Source organism: Fukomys damarensis, unplaced genomic scaffold, assembly GCF_012274545.1.
Source record: "Fukomys damarensis isolate Sample0158 unplaced genomic scaffold, DMR_v1.0_HiC HiC_scaffold_19, whole genome shotgun sequence".
Lineage (NCBI taxonomy): Eukaryota > Metazoa > Chordata > Mammalia > Rodentia > Bathyergidae > Fukomys > Fukomys damarensis.
In genome coordinates, this window is record NW_022900931.1 from 9,311,794 (window position 1) to 9,332,026 (window position 20,233).

General features: G+C 44.8%; 1 protein-coding gene across 3 annotated transcripts in view; it reads right to left on the minus strand.

Moving 5' to 3' along the window:
• Positions 1–428: 428 nt before the first annotated feature.
• Eif3l (eukaryotic translation initiation factor 3 subunit L) overlaps positions 429–20,233 on the minus strand; it is a 31,856-nt gene continuing 12,051 nt past the window's right edge. For 2 of the 3 annotated variants that reach the window (XM_010613230.3, XM_033766229.1), the window contains 6 exons: positions 13,214–13,385; positions 10,836–10,990; positions 9,690–9,860; positions 6,480–6,977; positions 1,567–1,647; positions 429–629 (listed from right to left, as the gene is read on the minus strand). In XM_010613230.3, the coding sequence (XP_010611532.1) occupies positions 591–629; positions 1,567–1,647; positions 6,480–6,977; positions 9,690–9,860; positions 10,836–10,990; positions 13,214–13,385 (1,116 nt within the window). In that variant the 3' untranslated portion in view covers positions 429–590. Of the gene's footprint in view, positions 630–1,566; positions 1,709–6,479; positions 6,978–9,689; positions 9,861–10,835; positions 10,991–13,213; positions 13,386–20,233 lie in introns of all 3 variants that reach the window. The other variant, XM_010613222.3, reaches the window with a different exon arrangement.

Here is a 20,233-nt window from a genome sequence, read left to right on the forward strand (position 1 = left end):
AGACTCGCTCTGCCTGGGCAGCAGACACTGAGAACAGCAGTGTGGAGCAGATGCTTGCTTTCTGGACAGCTCTGTGACCTGTCAGGTCACTAATTACCCCAGACCCTGTCAAAGAATGGGGAACTGCTCATCCTGAGCTTCAAGGGCTGCACGTACTTATGGAGACCTCTGGGGACAGCTCCTGGCAGCTGAGATGCCCACATTTCTCCCCACTAAGATGGCACACATATTACAGCAGGTCACTTGAATCTCACAGAATCCTTCGAGGCACGAGTAAGAAATGGACTGTGACGTGCCGTTAACCCCACAGCGACGTAAACGCAGATCAGAGACTTCAGTGTGCAGGCTCTGACACGACGAAAGCAGGAAGCAGAGGAAGGAAGGGGTGGATTGCAGTACCCCTCCCCCCAATAATGAGATGACAAATCTAGCTCCAAAGATCCTTTACTGAAACGGGCCTACAGTATTTCAGTCCTTAATATGAATAAATTTCAACTCAACTGATGACTGATCTGGTAAAGGCTTCACGGTGACAACACTTCCCACCTATAAGGTCAAAAGAGGTCCCAGACTGTTCACTGTGAATGTCCTCAGGGTCTCTGTCCCATCTTCTTCAGGGTTCGGTTAAGCTAGAAGGGAACAAAAGCAGAGTTAGAGCTGAGCTTGGTGGCATACGCCTGGATTCCCACTCCCCTACCACGATGAGGCAAAAGGCCTGAAAGTTCAAGCCCGGCCTGGACAACTTAGCGAGACCCTGTTTCAAAATTTTAAAAAGGGGCTGAAGATATAGCTCAGTGTGAAGGTCTTAGTTCAATCCCCAGCACTGCAAAAACAAACAAGACCAAAATCAGATACGGACAGTGTACAGTCACTAGGTCACTCCCAGTGACTCCTCTGAAGCCAAGGAGGGCGCCTCTGGTGTGGGTGTCCCCATGTGGGAAGCCCTGACATTCACTGCTCTGAAGTAGCAAGTCCTGCTGAGCTCCAGCTTCCTCCTTTCCCACGGATCAGGATTCTAGCTGAAAGCCAGTGCCCAGGTCCCGGACCAACAGGACCTGGTGGCTATAAGGCAGAAAGGGTGTTGGGCCCTCTCGTTTTTCTGCAGGAGCCTGGCCTCTGCTGGACACCCCACTCAGACCCAAAAGACCGTCCATCAGGCCAGACACAAAATGTACCAACTCTGTCAAAACAGAGCCTGCTGTCTTCCATCCCGCAGGAACTGGCCAGACCTGTCTAGGCTGAAAGCCCTGCCAAGGGGGCAGGACAGGGAGGTAAGAGCAGGCAGCATCCTCCCTTATTAGGAAAAGGGCCGGGCGGGAGGGAGCGGGCCCACAGAGGCAGAGGGAGAATGTGGAAAGAGATGCCCAGAGAGGGCTGACGCAGCAGCTCCTCCAGCCCCAGCTCCACTCCCAGGCCCACAGCCAGTCAGCCAGCTCCACACTGCAAGGGCTGGCTGCAGGCTTTCTTGAAAATAAGACACCTGTACACCACAAAACCTTTACAAGCTCCCCACCCACTTCCTCATCTCTACCCTCAGCCAACAGGCCGCCCTCTCAGACCTCTTACCTCTTCAAACTTGTGGATCTGACGGATGAAGAAATCCCCGTAGCGCCTGGCGACTTTGGTGTCTGCAATGTGGATCATGTCCTGTGGGGAAGCAGTCAGAGAAGCTTGCAGAGGGGAGCATGGGAAGCTTCCCAGAAGAGCTCTGCCATGTACGAATGGAGGAGCAGTGAGAAGACATGATTCACACAAGCGTGTGAGTTAATTCCACCCGAAAAGCCTCATAGCAAAACTGCACTTGTAAGCAAACTGCTGGCTCTTGGCAACACTGCGGCTGCTCAGGCTGGGAGATGAGAGGATGGAGCAGGTTAGTGACACTGCCAGGGGAGCATACCTCAGGCACTGGGACAAACCCACAGGACAGCAGGAGGTGACAGGCTAGCAGGGAGGGACACAGTGGCATGACAGTTACAACACTGGAAAACCCCCACTCCTGATGTGTTTTGTTTGTTTGTTTTTTAGTACTGGGGATTGAACTCGGGTCCTTGTGCTTGTAAGGCAGGCGCCAGGACCACTGAGCTAAATCCCCAGCCCTCCTGATGTGTTTCTACTTTTGGTGAGACCATTCCTGTCAGGGTTAGCTCAGTTCTACCAAACATAGCCTTCCCAAAGCCATAAACTTCTGAGTTAGAATTTAGAACAAGATGAATGGTTAAAATCAAATTTCTCAACTGTGCCAACAATTCCACAATTAATTATACACCCAAGAAGTGGGCATGGTGGCTGTAATCTCAGCACTTGGGAGGCTGAGGCAGGAGGATCGCTGTGAGTTCGAGACCAGCCTAGGCTACATGAGTTCCAGGTCAGTCTCAACTACACAGTGAGACCCTATCTCAAAAAAGCAAAACAAAACACACCCAAGAAAATTAGAAACATATGTTCACCCAAAAAGTTCTCAAGCATTCATAGTGGCATTTTTTGTGGACATGAAGTCTCACTATGTTGCCTAAACTGACCTTCAACTTCTGGTGTCAAGAGATCCCCCTGCCTCAGGCTCCTAAGCAGCCAGGGCTATAGACATATACCACTGTGCATGACTGCAGCATTATTCTATTCTTTTCCATTTTTTTGCTGTATGGAGGATCAAATCCAGGATCATTCTATCACTGAACTACATCTCTGGCCTTTTTTATTTTGAGACAGTCTTGTTAAGTTGACCTAGCTATCCTCAAACTTGGGACCTTCCTGTCTGTTTCCTAAGTAGCTAACAGGTGTGTGTCTCTATACCCAGTTGCATTTGTGCTTTGTGTTTTGTTTTGTTTTTGAGACAGGGTCTAGCTTAGGCTGCTCTTGAACTCACTATGTAGTCCAGGCTGGCCTCGAATTCAAGGTGATCCTCCTGCGTCATCCTTCTACATCAGCCTCCTGAGTGCTCCAATTATAGGCATGTGCCACCATGCCCGGGTGCATTAGTCTTAATAACCAAAAACTCAAATGTCCATTAATGAATGAACAAATATAACATAGGAATATTTATACAAAGAAATATTATTCGGCCATAAAAGGGAATAAATAAATGCTGATGTTACGAGGTGGATGAATCCTGAAAACACACTCAGTGAAAGAAGCCAAGCACAGGCCGGGCATGGTGGCACATGCCTGTAATCCCAGCACTCGGGAGGCTGAGGCAGGAGGATCACTGTGAGTTCAAGACCAGCGTGGGCTATACAATGACTTCCAGGGCAGTAATGAACTACATAGTGAGACCCCATCTCAAAAAAAGAAACAAAAGAAGCCAAGCACAAAAGGCCACATGTTACAGGATCCCATTTATATAACCAAGAACAAGCAAACCTACAAAGACAGGTAGGTTAGCGCTTTACTGGGGATGGGGAAAAGGAGGATCTGGGAGTGACTGCTAATGAAAGGTTTCTTTTCAGAGGATGGAACTGTTTTGGAATTAGGTAATAATCACTGGATTGTGTATTTCATTCATTCATCCATCTATCACAATACCGAGGACTGAATCCAGGACTTTCACTCCACCACCATCATTTTTCAAAATTTTGACACAGGGTCTCACTAAGTTAGTTACCCAGACTAGGCTCCAACTCAAAATTCTCCTTCCTTAGCCTCTCAGAGTGCTAGGATTATAGATGTACACTACCACTCCTAGCTAGTAATTTTTCTTTAATCATATCAGAGTTGACAAGCATATAAAAGAACTATGTAAAGGAAAAAGAAACCACTCTAAATAAAGTACAGACGCCCCTCTGCCTCGGTAGTCTCATAAAAGACCCTTCTCATAATGCTGCAATCCCAAAGGACTTTACCCTCAAGCTAAATGTGAACCAACTGAACTCCCAGCTCACTCTCATGCCAAGCAAAGGTTGGGGATGAAGGGGAGCCATCCCTTAGGGTTGGGGCGGTTTGGCTCAGTGGCTTGAGGCCCTGGGTTTGGTACCCAGCACCAAAACAAAAAAAAAGGCCCATCCCAGAGGTGTCAAATTCCATCTCAACAGAAGAGAGCAGACTCTTCTGTCCACGTGCAGCCTGCACTTGTCTCCTGGAACATCAGGAACCTCGGTCAGTGAGCTGAGTTTCCGGGGGCCCAGATCAGTAACATCTTCAAGCACCCCAAAGAGACATTGTAAATCTTTCGAATGGACATGCGTCCTAGCTCTCAAGGAATGCTGGCAAATTGTTTCTCAAGAACGAACCAGGGGCCAGTATTTAGCTCAGTGGTGCTGCCGCCTGCCTTACAAGCTCAAGTTCCTCAGTTCAAACCCCAGTACAAGAAAAAAAGAAAAAAAGAAAAAAAAAAAAAAAAAGGAAAAGAAAAGAAAAGAACAATGAATCAGGGCCAGGGATTTAGCTCAGCAGCACCATGCCTGTCTGGCAAGCACAAGGTCTGGAGTTGGATTCCCAGTACAAAAACACAAAACAATGAACCCATATGCAGCAAAAAATAAGTAAGTACTTAAGGAGGCCCTAACTTGAAAAATTAAAAAACAGAAGAAAAGGAAGAAACAGTTAAAGAGAATCAATTATGGATAGGATGGTTAATCAAAAGAAATCACCCAGCATACAGGAGACAAACAGGAGTATATAGAAGAGGATTTAAAAGATGTGGAGAGGAATAATAAATGTTCAAGGCCAGAGATATGCCAATTACCCTGATCTGACTATCACACATTGTATATAACACACTGTATACAATCACTATGTGTCCATTAAAAACTTATTGAAAAACAAAAAGAGCCAGCGATGGCAGCATGAACCTATAGTCCCAGCTTCTGAGGAGGCTGAGACGGGAGGAGCACAAGTTCAAGGCCCGCCTGGGAAATTTAGCAAGACCTATCTCAAAATAAAAATAAAATGGGGGGCCAGGGATTTAGCTCAGTGGTTCCACTGACTGCCTTGCAAGTGTAAGGACCTGAGTTCAATCCCCAGTACCAATAAATAAAAATAAGTAAATAAATAAAATAAAACAGGGAGTAAACCAGTGGGAAGCCATTGGTTTAACTCTAAGTACCATAAAAACAAAAAACAGACATGAAGGACACAGTGAGTTCTAACATATATTAAATAAGACTTGCAGGGGAGAAGAGATCAAATAATATGAGAGACACTGGCTAAGAATACTCTAGAAGAGACAGAAGACACTCATCACCAACCCAGCACTCCTGCAATCTTCATTAGCTCTGAGCCTGCCTGGACAGAACAGATGGCTTCCTTCACAAACAGGGAGGCAGCACTGCAGAAAGCCATGCTAGGGGTCTGGAATCTCTTAAATCTGGAAAATCTCACTTAAGAAAACAAAATAACTTGGTTTTCTTAAAAACTTCATTAGGACATTAAAATGTCCAGCTTGAACTTAAAAGTCACAACAGTGAAAACACCCTGTCTTTCAACTCCGTCCTCCTGAGGAAACTACTACTACCTTGCTTGGGTGTCCTTATGAAAAGAAGCGGGGGCAGACATGACAAAAAACAGGCCTTTGGTAGCCACTCTATGAATCCTTACATGAGCTGGGTATCATGGTGCACGCCTATAACCTGTCACTGGGGAGACTGAGACAGGAGCGTTACAGGTTCAAGACCAGCCTGGCATACACTTGTAATCTCAGCACTTGGAAGGCTGAGGCAGGATTGCTACTAGTTTGAGACCAGCCTGGGCTACATAGTGAGACTCTGTCTCCATCCATCCATCCATCCATACAAACAAAACCTATCAGTACATACACATACACAAACAACAAAAAATCACAAGAAGGTCTGGGAATGTAGCTCCATGCAAGAGCACTTGTCTAGCATAGTCAAAGGCCTTGAGTTCAAGACTCAGACTCAGTACAAAAAACAAAACAAAAAAAAACCCCAATAAAACCTTTTGTGTATTATATGTAACACCAAGACCATGCAAATGCCCATCACCAGGGATGGAAGAACTGCAGAAGGACCAGTGCAATGGATGTACATACAGGGCAGTACGTGTAATCAAACCATGGCTACACACAGTAACAAGAGAGGATCGTAATCTCTATACTACCACTGAGCAAGAGAATCGACTGTGGAAACATTACACACAGCTCACAGACAGTACCGATCCATGGCGTCAGAAGTCAGGACAGCAAAGTGCTCCCACCAAGTACTCCTCCCTGTGCTCCAGGCTCACCTCGACCACAGTACCTCTCTAGCCACTCCACCACTCTGCAGCCTTTCTCAAGCACACAGGGCTCTGCCCTGGCCCTTAACTCTCTCTGCTCCCTCCGCCTGGGATGCTCTTCCCCTTCTCGTCTTGGCTTCTAGCTCACTTGCTGAGCACCATATTTAATGCTGCAACATGTGCCACCCAGCGGCTCACACCTTGCTCTTGGACTGGGCCACCTCTACCCTAACAGCTGGCTCACCCACTGCGTATCAGTTTGAGCGGCTGGTCAGACAGTGACGAGACAGTGGTGCAGGGGACGGCCGTACCTTATCAATGTAGAAGTCAACCTCAGAGGCAGACTGGAACTCGCCATCCAGGGCAGAGATACCACTGGTCCACACCAGGTTCTTCATCTTGTGCTTGAAGACAAGGAGCTGGATGCGGAACTCCTGCTCGGTGAGGTCCAGGAAGCCAGCCAGCTTGGCCACGGGCATGGTGGTGTAGAGCTTGAGGAAGCTGCGGATGGTGGAGAGCTGGGCCTGCTGCTGCACCTCATCAGAGAACACCTTAAGCTGCTGCAGGAAGGGCTCTTTGTGGTAGTTGGGGTGCACATTGTCATAGTTGGGCACCACAGGCGACAGGAATTTGGGGCAGGAATAGCTGAAGAGCTCCTCATAGACCTGCGGGTCGCCTTTCTGCATGCGCAGCATCTTGTCGCCATACTTCTCCCGCAGCTGGAGGTGGATGCTCTCATCGATCCGCATAGGGTACATGGTGAGGGCGATGGCCAGCAGCGCGTGCATCTGCTCATTCTGCTTGTTGATCTGCAGCCGGGGTCAAATGAGATAGACTCTGAGCCCAGCTGCCATTGGGGACCCGCCACCCTCCCAGCGCCTCTCTCAAGCTCCCTCCAGCTCTACTGAGCTCCTGCCCAAGCTTGGTCGTCCCCTGGGCTCCTCACAGGGAGCCGTCTCAGGATTGACCTTCTTTCTGCCCCACACCTCGCTGGTGGGTCAAACAGGATCCAGTTACCAGAAACCCATGAGGCCACCTTAGTCCAGAAGACTAAATACTCTACCTGGGCGTGGAGGGTGCTGTAACTCTCCACCCCAAATCCTTCTGGGCCTGCTCTCCAGTCTGGCCAGCTGCAGGAGCTGCACCACCACCTCAGGTCCAGACTACCTGCTCTGGCTATCCTCTCTGCATAGAAGGCGCCCCTAGGCCACTCATCCTGAGCCCATCCTCCGCCTCAGCTCACTGCCTGAGAGCAGCAGCCACATCTAAATCATTCTTTTTTTCTTCTGCAGTGCTGGGGATCGAACCCAGGGCCTCACACATGCTAGGCACCTACTGGTGTGTGTGCCAGGGCAGCCTGGGTTATGCAGTAAGTTCGAGGCCAGCCTGAACTACACACCAAGACACTGTCTCAAAACAAAACAAAAGGCATAATAAAGGCCAGCTATTAAAAATCAAACTTTACAGGGGCTGGGAGTGTAGCTCTGTGGTAGAACACTTGCCTAGCACGCACCACTGCAAAAGAAAATATCACGTGGGCCAGGGATTTAGCTCAGTGGTACTGCCACTTACATGATCCCCGATACAAAAAAAAAAAAAAAAAAAAAAAAAAAAAGAGAGAAAGAAAATATCATGTGGAATAGAAAGAAAATATACAAGTTCTCACCTACAGGCAGGAGCTTTTAAAAAGTTTATTTTATAGAAGTAGCAAGTAGAACAGCGGCCACTAGAGGCTAACAAGGGGAAAGAGGACAAGGGAGGCTCAGCCAATAGATACATAGAAGGAAAGGAATTAATGTTCTTCAGTATAGTAGGAGAACGATGGTTTATAGTAACTTACAAGGAACTAGAAGAGAGGAGCCTGAAGACTTACAAGTTAAGGGAAGCCAGGTGTGGTGGCATAAGCCTGTAATCCTAGTACTTGGGAGGCTGAGGCAGGAGGATTGCCCTGAGTTTGAGGCCAGGCTGGGCTACATAGTGAATCCAAAGCTAGCCTGCACTACAGTGAGAGTCCGTCTCAAAAAACAAAACAAACCAAAACCACCACCAACCAAAACCCCCCAAAAAACATAATAAATGTCTGAGGCCATATAAATGCTAATTACCCTAATTTGACTATTACACTTTATATACATTCATCAAATTATCATGCTGTACCCTGTAAATAAGTACATTAGAAAAAAATATACTGGGCCGGGGATTTAGCTCAGCGGTTTGGTGGCCTGCCTTGCGAGCTCAAAGACCTGAGTTCAATCCCTGGTACAAAAAAAAAAAAAAAAAAAAAAGTGTGTGTGTATCTATCTATCTATCTATCTATATAGATATAGATATATATATATGTATATATATTGAAGTCATTTGTAGGAAAATGGATGCACCTTGAGACCACAGTGTTAAGTGAAATAAATCAAGCTTAAATATCACACAAACCCAAAATATAAATAAAGAGCAAAATAGGAGTGGTGGTGCATGCCTGTAATCTCAGCACTTGAGAGGGTGAGGCAGGAAGATCACACTGAGTTCGAGGCTACCCAGTGTTACTTGGTATAGTGAGTTCAAGGCCAGCCTTGAACACAGAGCAAATCTGTGTCTCAAAACAAACAAACAAACAAACAAACACCCAAAAAACAAGGGCCTGGGAATGTAACTCAGTAGCACAGCACCTGTCTAGCAAGCTCAAGGTCCTGAGTTTGATCCCTGGTACCAAAAACAATCAAACCAAACCAAACCAAAAAGCACAAAATAAAAGTTAGACAATAGGAATTAGCAAGATCTTTAACATATGAGAAAGGAACCAAGAGATGGAGGGGAGGAGGCAAGTAAGATTAAAAAAGAAAAAAGGAAACTGTGATAAGTCCGTAAGAGGGACTCGATCATTATGTACTATGAATGTGTAAACAAAGAAAATATATACGTATTTACAGCCCAAGAGATGGACAGTGGGAAGGGAAGCGATTAAAAAAGAATTAGCCAGGGTCAGGGATGTAGCTCAGTGGCAAAGCACCTGCCTTGCAAGTGCCAGGTCCTGAGTTTAATCCTCAGTAAAAAAAAAGAAAAAAAGAATTAGTCAGGTATGGTGGTGCAATCCGGAGGCTGAGACAGTAGGATCACTTGAGTTCGAGATCAGCCTGGGATACATAATGAGTTTGAAGGTAGCCTGAACTACATAGTGAGACCCTGTCTCCAAAAAACAAAGAATTAAGATGCGTCATGTATATGTACCAACTCTTCACCATGAATGTAATCATTATGTACTACAAATGTACTAATAAACATTTAAATTTAAAAGTAAAAGCCAAGTGTGGTGGCACATACTTGTAATCCCAGTACTTGGGAGGCTGAGGCAGGACTGTTAGTTCAAGATCAGCATGAACTAACAGCAAGACCCAGTCTCACAAAGGCAAAAGAAAAAAAAAAGTGTTTAAAAAAGGCATATAAAATAGAATTGTAGGTGGTGTCTATCAAAACCTACTGAAACAGGCCAAGGAGTCAGCTGAGACCACACAGCAGCACCCACTTACCATCTCATACTTGTATGTAGTCCTCTGAAACATGCTCTTGGTCCTCTGGATGTACAGGAGGATGTTGGCAAACACCCGGATAGCGTCCTGGTAGCGACGCATCATCAAATATGCAAACCCCACATAATAGTAGGTGGTGACCTGGCACTCGGGCACACGGGAATACATGCTCTGTGGAGTAGAAGCATCCATGACCCCCAACTCACCCCACACAGGAGCTGACAGTCAGTGGGGCCCAGCAGCAGCAGAGCTGGCAACATGGGGAGCTCCTCCCCTGAAGAGGCCCCAAACTGCCCAGGGGCTGCAGGCTTTGCAGCGAGAGGGGCATGTCAAGGTTACATGATTGAGGCCTCCATTTTTCTAGCTGTTAACTGAAGGGATGGGACCAGATGACATGTAAAACCTCTTTCAATTGTAAAGTCTCCTGTTACCCCAGTTTTGTACTTTATCTTGTTTTTCAAGTAAAAGGAATGGACAGATGGATAAATACAAACACACATATGCCCACAAACTAACATAAAACAAATGTTTCCATTTCCTGAGGCCAGGAAAACCACCACAGCTGATCACCTACCATAAGGTCCATCACCTTAGAACTTTAATTCTTTAGACTAGTAAAACCTCAAGAGTAGAAAATTGCTATTATTATTCTGCTTTAAAAATACAATCAAGGGCTGGGGATTTAGCTCAGTTGTTCGGTGGCCTGCCTTGCAAGTGCAAGGATCCGAGTTCAATCCCCAATCCCCGGTACCGAAAAAATAAATAAATAATAAAAATACAATCAAAAGCCAGATGTGGTGGCGCACACCTGTAATCCCAGCACTCAGGAGGCTGAGGCAGGAGGATCACTGAGTTTGAGACCAGCCTGGGCTACATAGTGAGTTTCAGGTCAGTCTCAACTACATAGTGAGGCCCTGTCTCAAACCGCCCCCGCAAAAAAACAAAAAAACAAAAAAAACCCTGCTAAATTCCAGTTAAGGTCATTAGCCACCCCAACTGTCCAGGTCCATATTTTCACTGCAGTGGCTGGCACAGCTTTAGTCTCAATTTCAATCCTGGAAATTCATCTTAACAGATCAGAGTTTCTAGCAAAATAGACAGCTGTTCTGGTTCCGAGTAGATGGGCCAGAGGTGCTGGGCGATTACCTTCTTATTCAGCTCAATGTTCTCTAGCACCTTGATGGCCTGGTAATAATCCCCCAGCAGGGAGTGCAGACGCAGCAGCCCTACCAGGCTGAAGTAGCCAAGCATCTTGTAGAGGGAGTGCCGTCCATACTCCCCAGCCACACTCTCGGGGTCACCTGAGAGGGAAGAAAGTGACTGCTTCAGTAGGGGCAGCCAGACCTATGAATGTCACTCAGTAAATTTGTCACCCACTGCCAGCCTCGAACGCTTCCATAACAGGAAATAACTCTAACTCTGCCTTTGAAGGAACAGAAACAGCACACTGGCTTCAAGCTAATCTTAAATAACTAACAGTTACTTGGAAGGTGGCAGTTCATTCCGTTTTGTTTTCTTCTGGAACATACCCGAGAATGAGACAGGCCTCTCACCAGTCAGTCACTCGCCTGCCTCCCAAGCACAGCCCTCCTTCTAAGAAGTGCCCGAAGCCAAAGAGATTTTCCTAAGACACTAATACCCCCAATACCCGCTCAGGGGACAGGGACACCAATGGTGCAAAAACAGTGCTGGGTACAACTACTGACAACGTGGTGTAAACCAGGAAGCCAGAATCAGAGCCACTGCACTGCTCCTCGCCATGCACAACTGGTCCCCTCTTTCCACAACCACCATTTTACTTGAACAAACATCTGATCCATGAACCACAGTTATCTGGCTTTAGGCATTTGGCAGACATTTTCTCCAAAAATGAAGTGAAGCCTGTCACATTTCAATGGCAGTGTTTGTTCCCAATGAAAAAATCTGAGTTTCATTAAACCAAAACTAAAATCTTCCACTATACACTCAACAGCTTCCAAATAAAGACTTACTGATGAGACCAGTGGCAAAGGTACAAACCCAAAGGGCTTTTCCCCCAGTACTGGGGAAAATCCAGAGCCTTGCACATACCTAGTACATGCCCCACTATCACCACCAGAAGGTACTTTAAAGAGACTGTGTAATAAAATGTGTCGAGCTACAGCAGACCACTATCAATTTAACAGCTTTTATATAAACCATGCATGGGTAAGAGACCCACTTGTGTGCATGATACACACAAAAAAATTAATATGACAAAGTAAAAGTTCACTAACATGGTTTCAGATTCCTCACTGCAAATATTCTACAGCATATCACACTTGGTAAGTTTCACAGAAATACTTAACACTACATGGTGTGGTAGTAGAAACACCTACACTACCCCAAAGCGCTTTTAAAATAGTCCTCTCTTTCTGAACTATGAGTTTGAGGCCAGGTTTTCCACATGCTTCAACCAAAACCTATATAGTAAGAGATTAAACGCAGGGCTGGGGATTTAGCTCAGTGGCACTATGCCTGCCTCACAAGCACAACGTCCTCAGTTCTATCCCCAGCACTGACAGAAAGAAAGAAAAGAGATTAAATGTAAAACAAAACAAGAGATTAAATGCAGAAGCAGAAACCAGGCCCCTGCTACCATCTAGGAAGCCAGAGACCAAGAAAGTGTGCAAAAATGTCACTCTTTTCACTGAAAAACATTTTTAAATATAAGTAAACTTTGTGACTTTGTTTTGACATGGCAAGTTGGGAGTAGAGGTGCATACCTGTAATTTCAGCACTCTGGGATGCTAAGACAGGAGGATCAAAAATTTAAACCCAACCTGAACAATTTAGCAAGACTTAATCTCGCTGGGCATGGTGGTGCACGCCTGTAATCCCAGCACTCAGGAGGGTGAGGCAGGAGGATTGCTGTGAGTTCAAGACCAGCCTGGACTACATAGTGAGTTCCAGGTCAGTCTCAACCACATAGTGAGACCCTGTCTCAGAAAAACAAAACAAAACAAAACAAAAAACTTAATCTCAAAATAAAAAATTAAGACGGGGGTGCTCAGTGGTTCCACACCTGCTTCACAAGCACAAGGTCCTGGTCTTCGGTTTGATCCCCAGTACCAAAAAAAAAAAAAAAAAAAAAATTAAGATAGATATGGTGGTACATGCCTGTAATCCCTTCACTCAGGAAGGTGAGGCAGGAGGGTCACTCTGCATTTAAGGCCAGCCTGGGTTACAAAATGAGAACTTGTCTCAAAAGAAAACAAAAAACAAATTAAAGAGGGCAGGGGGGGCTGTAGCTCAGTACGAAGACCCTGGGTTCAATCCCCTGCCCTGCAAAATTCAAAAGGGAAAAAAAAGTGTGAAGTAGGCCTTAGATCAGAATATCTGAGCAGCACTGAGCACAGGCCCTGCACCACGGCAGAAGTCTTTATGAGCACAGATCTGAGCAGCCCCTCGTCCAGCACTAGCACTCAGCCCTACTCACCACCGAACACCCATGCCAGCCAGTACCTGTTGCTGCCAGCTCATGTCTCTGGGGCACCCACACTCACCTCCGCTAGTGTATACCTCCAGCTGCCGGTTGATGTTAGATTTGTCCACTAGGGAGTGAAGGACATTGAGGACACTGTGGACATTCCAGATTTTGGGGTTGGATCGAAGGAAGTCAATCTCCTCCTCTGACTTCTTGGCCGTCTTACAGCGGTACTGACTGAACGACTGGAACTGAGGAGAGAGGGGCAGATGTAGCAGGGGCACAGGCCTATGTAAGACCACAGGTGCAATGCTAATGGACTGGGGAAAGACAAGGGTGGAGCTGTCACTTCTAAGTCATTCTCTATACTGCTCCTTTTCCCCCCTTTCTTTCAGACAGGGTCTCAGTTCTTCGCATGATGGTCTCGAACTCCTTGGCTTACCCAACCCTCCTGCCTCAGCCCCGAATAGCTGGGAATATATGTGCATGCTGTTGCACTCAGCTCATGATTTACTTTTTTCAAAGCCATTTCTGATTAAGTTGTGATTTTTTTTTTTTTTTACTACTGAGGATAGTATTCCACAGATCTCTATTTTATTAAAGAGTTGGAGGGCCGGGGATTTAGTTCAGTGGTTTTCTAAATTTCTTGTAGAAAGGAAAGCAGTACTCCCAAATTCATTCCTGGAAGCAAGCATTGCCCTGATATCAAAGCTAGAGAAAGATCCAACCAAAAAAGAGAACTAGGCAGAGAACTACAGGGCTGGGATTTAGCTCAGTGGTTCCGCTGCCTGCCTTGCAAGCACAAGGTCCTGAGTTTGATCCCTGGTACCAAAAAAAAAAAAGAGAGAGAGAACTACATACAGGCCAATCTCCCTAATGAACACAAATGCAAAAGATTCTCAATAAGATACTGGCAAACAGAATGTAACAAATCATCAAGAAGGTTATACATGACCTAGTGTACATGTAATATATTACATTAACAGAACCAAGGACAAAAACCACATGATCATCTCAATAGATGCCAAAAAAAAAAGCGTTTGACAAGGTCCAACACCCGTTCATGATAAAAACCTCATCTGTTAAAAGCCATCTAAAGGCCAGGGATTTAGCTCAGTAGTGCTGCACCTGCCTCAAAAGTGCAAGGTACCAAGTTTGATACCTGGTACTGAAAAAAAATTAAAAGGGTTAATTTAAAAACAAAAAAAGCCATTTATGACAAACCATCAGTCAACACCACACTAAATGGATAAAAACTGAAAACTTGCACTCTAAAATCAGGAACAAGACAAGGATGTCCACTATCACCACTCCTACTCAACACAGTTCTGGAAACACCAGCTGGAGCAATTAGACAAAAGAAAGAAATGGAAGGAAGGAGTTAATTTATTTACAGAGGACATGATACTCTGCATAGAGAAGACCCCAAAAACTCCACCAAGACTTCTAGATTTAATAACAAAATTCAGCAGCACAGCTGGATACAAAGTCAACAATGAAAAATCAGTAGCCCTTTTGTACATAGGGAGGGAAAGGGGACTGAAGGGAGGAATGGGATAAAATTTATTTTTTAAAAAAAACAATAGCCTTCCTGCACACAAATAACAAACTCACTGAGAGAGAAATTAGGGAAATAACACCCTGCATAATGGCACCCTAAGATGAAATACCTAGGAATCAATTTAACAAAGGAAGTAAAAAACCTCTACATGGAAAACTACAGTACTCTGAAAAAGGAGATGGAAGAGGATATTAGAAAACAGAAAGATACCCTTTGTATTTGGGTAGGAAGAATATAGTGAAAATGGCTACACTTCCAAAACTGTCACACAGATTTAATGGAATCCCGATAAAAATTCCAATAACATCTCTCACAGAATTAGAGAAAACAATCCTAAAATTCATCTTGAAGCAGAAGGGAGCTAGAATAGTAAAAGCAATTTTGAGCAACAAAGGCAAGGCAAGGGGTATCACAATCCCTGACTCAAAACTATACTACAAAGCTACTGTGATAAAAACAGCATGGTACTGGCAAAATAAAAACAGACCCAAGGATCAATGGAACAAATTAGAAGATGCAGAAACAACTCCAGACACACTCAGTCACCTTATCTTTGTCAAAGGAGCCAAACACCTTCAATGGAAGAAAGAGTAGCATTAATAAGTGGCTGGAAAAACTGGCTTTCTTGCCAGGCGTGGTGGCACACGCCTGTAATCTCAGCACTCGGGAGGCTGAGGCAGGAGGATCACTGTGAGTTCGAGACCAGCCTGGGCTACACAGTGAGTTCCAGGTCAGTCTCAACTACATAGTGAGACCCTGTCTCAAAAGACCACCCCCCAAAAAACTGGCTTTCTTCTTGCCAAAGATGAAAACTAGATCGTATCTTTCACCATGCACTAACCTAAAATTGAAATGGATCAAAGATCTAAATATTAAAACAGAAACACTTAATGTGCTGGAGGATAAAATAAGCAGAACTCTTAAAGACACTGGTGTAGGCAAAGACTTTATGAACAAAACCTCGATTGCACAGAAACTATCCAAAGAATCAAAAACTGGGATCTCTTTCAAAAAAGCTTTTACAAGAAAAATCGCCAACAGAGTGAAGAAAGCCACAGTGGAAAAAATTTTTGCCAGCTGTCCTAAGACAAAGGACTACTATCTAGAATATATAAAGAACTCAAAAAAATCAGACCCCCCAAATTGAAAATCCAATCCAAAAATGGGCATCCTACACTTCTCAGATGAAGTAGAAACAGCAAATAAATGTATGAAAAAATGTTCAACATCATTGGTCATTCAAGAGATGCAAATAAAAATAACAATGAGATTCCATCTCACGGCAGAAAGAATGGCTATTATCAAGAAATCAACCAATAACAAATGCTGGGGGACTGTGGAGAAAAAGGAACCCTTCTCCACTGTTGGTGGGATTGTACACTGGCACAACCACTGTGGAAATGAATGTGGAGATTTCTCAAAAAAGTACTACAAGGGCTGAGGATTTAGCACAGTGGTACCATGCCTGCCTCACAAGCACAAGGTCCTGAGTTTGATCCTCAGTACTAAAAAAAACAAAAAAACAAAAACTAGAAGTTCCATTTAGCCCAGCTATTCCCTTTCTTGGTATCTTCCCAAAAGAATTAAAAGCAATATATGCACACCCATTATAGTGGCACAGTTTATAGTAGCTAAATCTTGGAAACAGCCCAAATGCCCATCAATGGATGAATGGATAAAGATGCAGTTTTTTATACAATGGAGTACTACTCTGCCATAAAGGATGAACTTTAGACATTTATAGCTAAATGGATGCACCCTGAGACCATACACTTAAGTGAAATAAATGGGACACACATTTAAATACCTCATTGTTTTTCTGGTGTGAGAAACTGAAACTAGAAATAAGGACTACAATGTATAATAGATACTGGAAATGGGAAGAAAATGTTCAAATGGGAAGGGAAACAAGGGAGGGAAGAGGGGATAAAAGAAAGGGAAAAGAAAAAAAATGAAAATAAAAGGAAAAAGTGGAGTCAGTTTAAAAATAAGGAAGGGGAGACAAGATGAAAGGAGGAGGAAAGTGAGAAAAAAAAAGCAGCAAGATATATCATGCACAGTACAAATTCCCTATGATGAATGTTATCATTATATATATCTAAAATATACCAATAAATAATTTGCTTTTAAAAAAAGTAAAGATCCCTACAATTTGAAGGAGCTTATGGGAAAAACTCAACTTAGAATCAAATACAACCTAAAGTCCTGTATTGTTTCTGGGCCTCCCAATGCAGGCAGCGGCACCACTGAGCTAAATCCCTGGGCCAGAAAAATGTAAATTGAGATCACTATTTCCTTCCCATTAAACTGACAAAAATAAGTCAGACTGCTAACACTCAGTATAGACAACAGTTGCTCTGATACTGCTAGTTGTAGTGCATTTTGACACAGCCCTTAGGAAGAGTAATATGTGTCTATTAAACTCAAAGTAATTGCTACTGGGCATGGTGGTACATGGCTGAAATCCCAGCATATGGTAGGCTGAGGGAGGAGGACTGCTAAGAAGTTCAAGGCTAAAATACATAGAGAGACTCGTCTCACAAACAAAACAAAACAAGGCAGGGACTGGGCATGTAGCTCAGTGGCAGAGCTCTTGCCCAATATTGTCAAGGCCCTAGGTTCAATATCTAACACAGCCACACAGCCACACACACACACACACACACACACACACACACACACACACACACAAAGTCTCAATAAGATCAAGGGTTACATTTTCCAAGTCACAGCAAATCAGCAAATGGCACAAAAGAGCACAACACCAGTTTCCTAACTAATGTCTAAGTATAGGTTTATGTAAACACCTGAGAACCACTAATGTGGTGCTTTTCTTCCAGATAATAATCGGTGCCTCTGCAAAGGCAGGGAAGGCAGGCATTTTCATTGCATTTACAGTTTGGAAAAAAAAGAAAGAAACTTCTTTTTTTTTTTGGTACTGGGGATTGAACTTGGAACCTTGTGCTTGCAAAGCAGGCAGCAGAACGATTGAGCTAAATCCCAGGCCCAGAAACAATTTAATAGTACAATCACACTAAAAGAGTCCTTCAGTCAACAAAAAAAAAAAAGGAGAGTGGTGAGGAAGAGCAGATAACCATATGGGCATCTGCCTGGCCAGGGGCATCACACAAGCACTACTGTCTCTCATGAGACAAGTCTTTGTGGAAACAGAAAGCCCTTAATACTCTTGAAAAGAGAACACCAGCTAAACCCAGGGAATTATGCTCATCTTAAGAGGGATCAAAATCTCAGTACACACTCCTGAAAGCCCAGAAATGCAGGGGGCTGAGGCAGGAGGATCGCAAATTCAAGTCCTATCTACGCAATTTAGTGAGATCTTGTTTCAAAAAATAAGAGGGGTTTGGGTATATAGCTCAGTGGTAGAGTGCCCCTGAGTTCAATCTCCAGTACTAGAACAAAAACCAAAGAATACCTCAGTATTGCAGGTCCTCCTCCATTTGCTACGCTATGAGGGGACAGGATGGCCAGCTACCTAAAACCATGCTGAAGAGGCCGCCAAAGTCAATGAGCTAGAAAGGCCAAGGCAATTTGTGGCTTTCACTATCAAAGGAACTGAAGCCTCATTTTCTTTTTTGGTCCCAGGGAAAGAACTCAGGAACTTTCATTTGCCAGACAGGCACAGTGCCACTAAGCCTAAACCCCTCCCCCACCCCCCAGGGATTGAACTCAGGGCTTTACGCTTGCAAGGCAGGCAGGGGAACCACTGAGCTAAAATCCTGGCCCCCTGCCCTTTTGTACTTTATTGAGACAAGGTCTCACTATGAAGTTGAGGCCGACCTTGAACTGGCAGTGATCCACCTGTCTGTCTCAGCCTCTAGAGTGCTGGATTATAGGGGTGCACCACCAGGCCTGGCTAGAGCCTCATTTTGAGCAGGAAGCCTTTGTTAAAAAGCCCTGTATGGACCAGGAATTCAGCTCAGTGGTGCCACTTCCTGCCTTGAAAGGGCAAGGTCCTGAGTTCAATACCCAGTACCAGCTCCCCCGACAAAAACCCCTGTAAGGTCTGCTCAGCTCAAAAGTCACAATTTATCAGCAATGGTCACCATTAAGGACTCTGGTCTGTGGTGCCCAAACATTTATTAAAATGCTGATTTCCCCTGAAATTACCATGTGAGAGGTACAGTCTGCATAAAACAGGGGAAAGGATTATTTTCTTTTTCCAGATGCTATATTTTGTTTTTAAGAATGGGCTAACTAGCCAGGTGTGGTGGTGCACACCTGTAATCCCAGCACTCCGGAGGCTGAGGCAGGAGGATCACTGTGAGTTCGAGACCAGCCTGGGCTACAAGGTGAGTTCCAGGTCAGTCTCAACTACATAGTGAGACCCTGTCTCAAAACAAAAAAGAATGGGCTAACTAACTGGAGACCTGATTTAGCTCAGGGGTTCCACTACCTGCCTTGCAAGCCCAAGGTCCTGAGTTTGATCCCTGGTACCAAAAAAAAAAAAAGAATGGCCTAACTAAAAGATGAAAAATAGCTTCCAGGATCCCACCTACTCAGGAGGGTGAGGCAGCATCAGAAGTTCAGGGCTGGGGATTTAGCTCAGTGGTTCCACCGCCTGCCTTGCAAGCACAAGGACCCAAGTTCGATCCCTAGTACCAAACAAAACAAAACAATAGTTCAAAGCCAGTCACAGCCGGGCATGTTGCATCACCCCAGCACTCGGAGGCTGAGGCAGGAGGATCACTGTGAGTTCGAGGCCAGCCTGCCTACATAGTGAGTTCAAGGCTAGCCTCAACTACACAGTAAGACCCTGTCTCAAAAAGAAATCGAAGCCAACCTGGGCAACTTACCAGGACCCTGCCTCAAAATAAAATTAAAAGGACTAAGAATGTGGCTCAGTAGTAGAGCACTTACCCTAGCATGCCCTAGACTTTGGGTTCAATCTTTTAACACTGTGAAAAAAAAAAAGATGTTAACCATCTTCCTAACAGACATTTACTAATCATTCTGCAACTCAGTACTTTACACAGTGTCCCAGGAATCTTCCATCAGTCTCTGCTTTAGAGTTAAGGAAATGCGTGCATGCAGAGTGGGTGAGTAACACACCCAATAGAGCCAATAAATAGCAACAGTGAGCTTCGGCTCCCCTAGACAGCAGCTACTGTACTTTACACCTGGTGTGGTTCTTAGTAGAACCTCAACTGCACCTTAGGCAGGTGCCATTTCCCCATGATAAAAATGTGCCGGTGCATTCTGATACAGCATATACCTGGGTAAACACCTCCTCAACCAAGATATAGGTTTCTACTTTGCAGACAAGGAAAGTGAGTCTTCAGAAAGGTTAAATAACAAGCCAGTGTTACAAAGATGCCAGCAGGCAGCCTCCAGACCACCTGTCAAGGTCACTCACGTAAGTACCTTTTTTTTTTTTTTTTTTTTTTGCAGCACTCTAGATCAAACCCAGGGCCTTCACAATGAACTACATTCCCAGAAGGTTTCTTTTTTTTTTTTGGTACTGGGGATGGAACTTGGGTCCAGTTCCGCAGGTGGCGGAACCACTGAGCTAAATCCCTG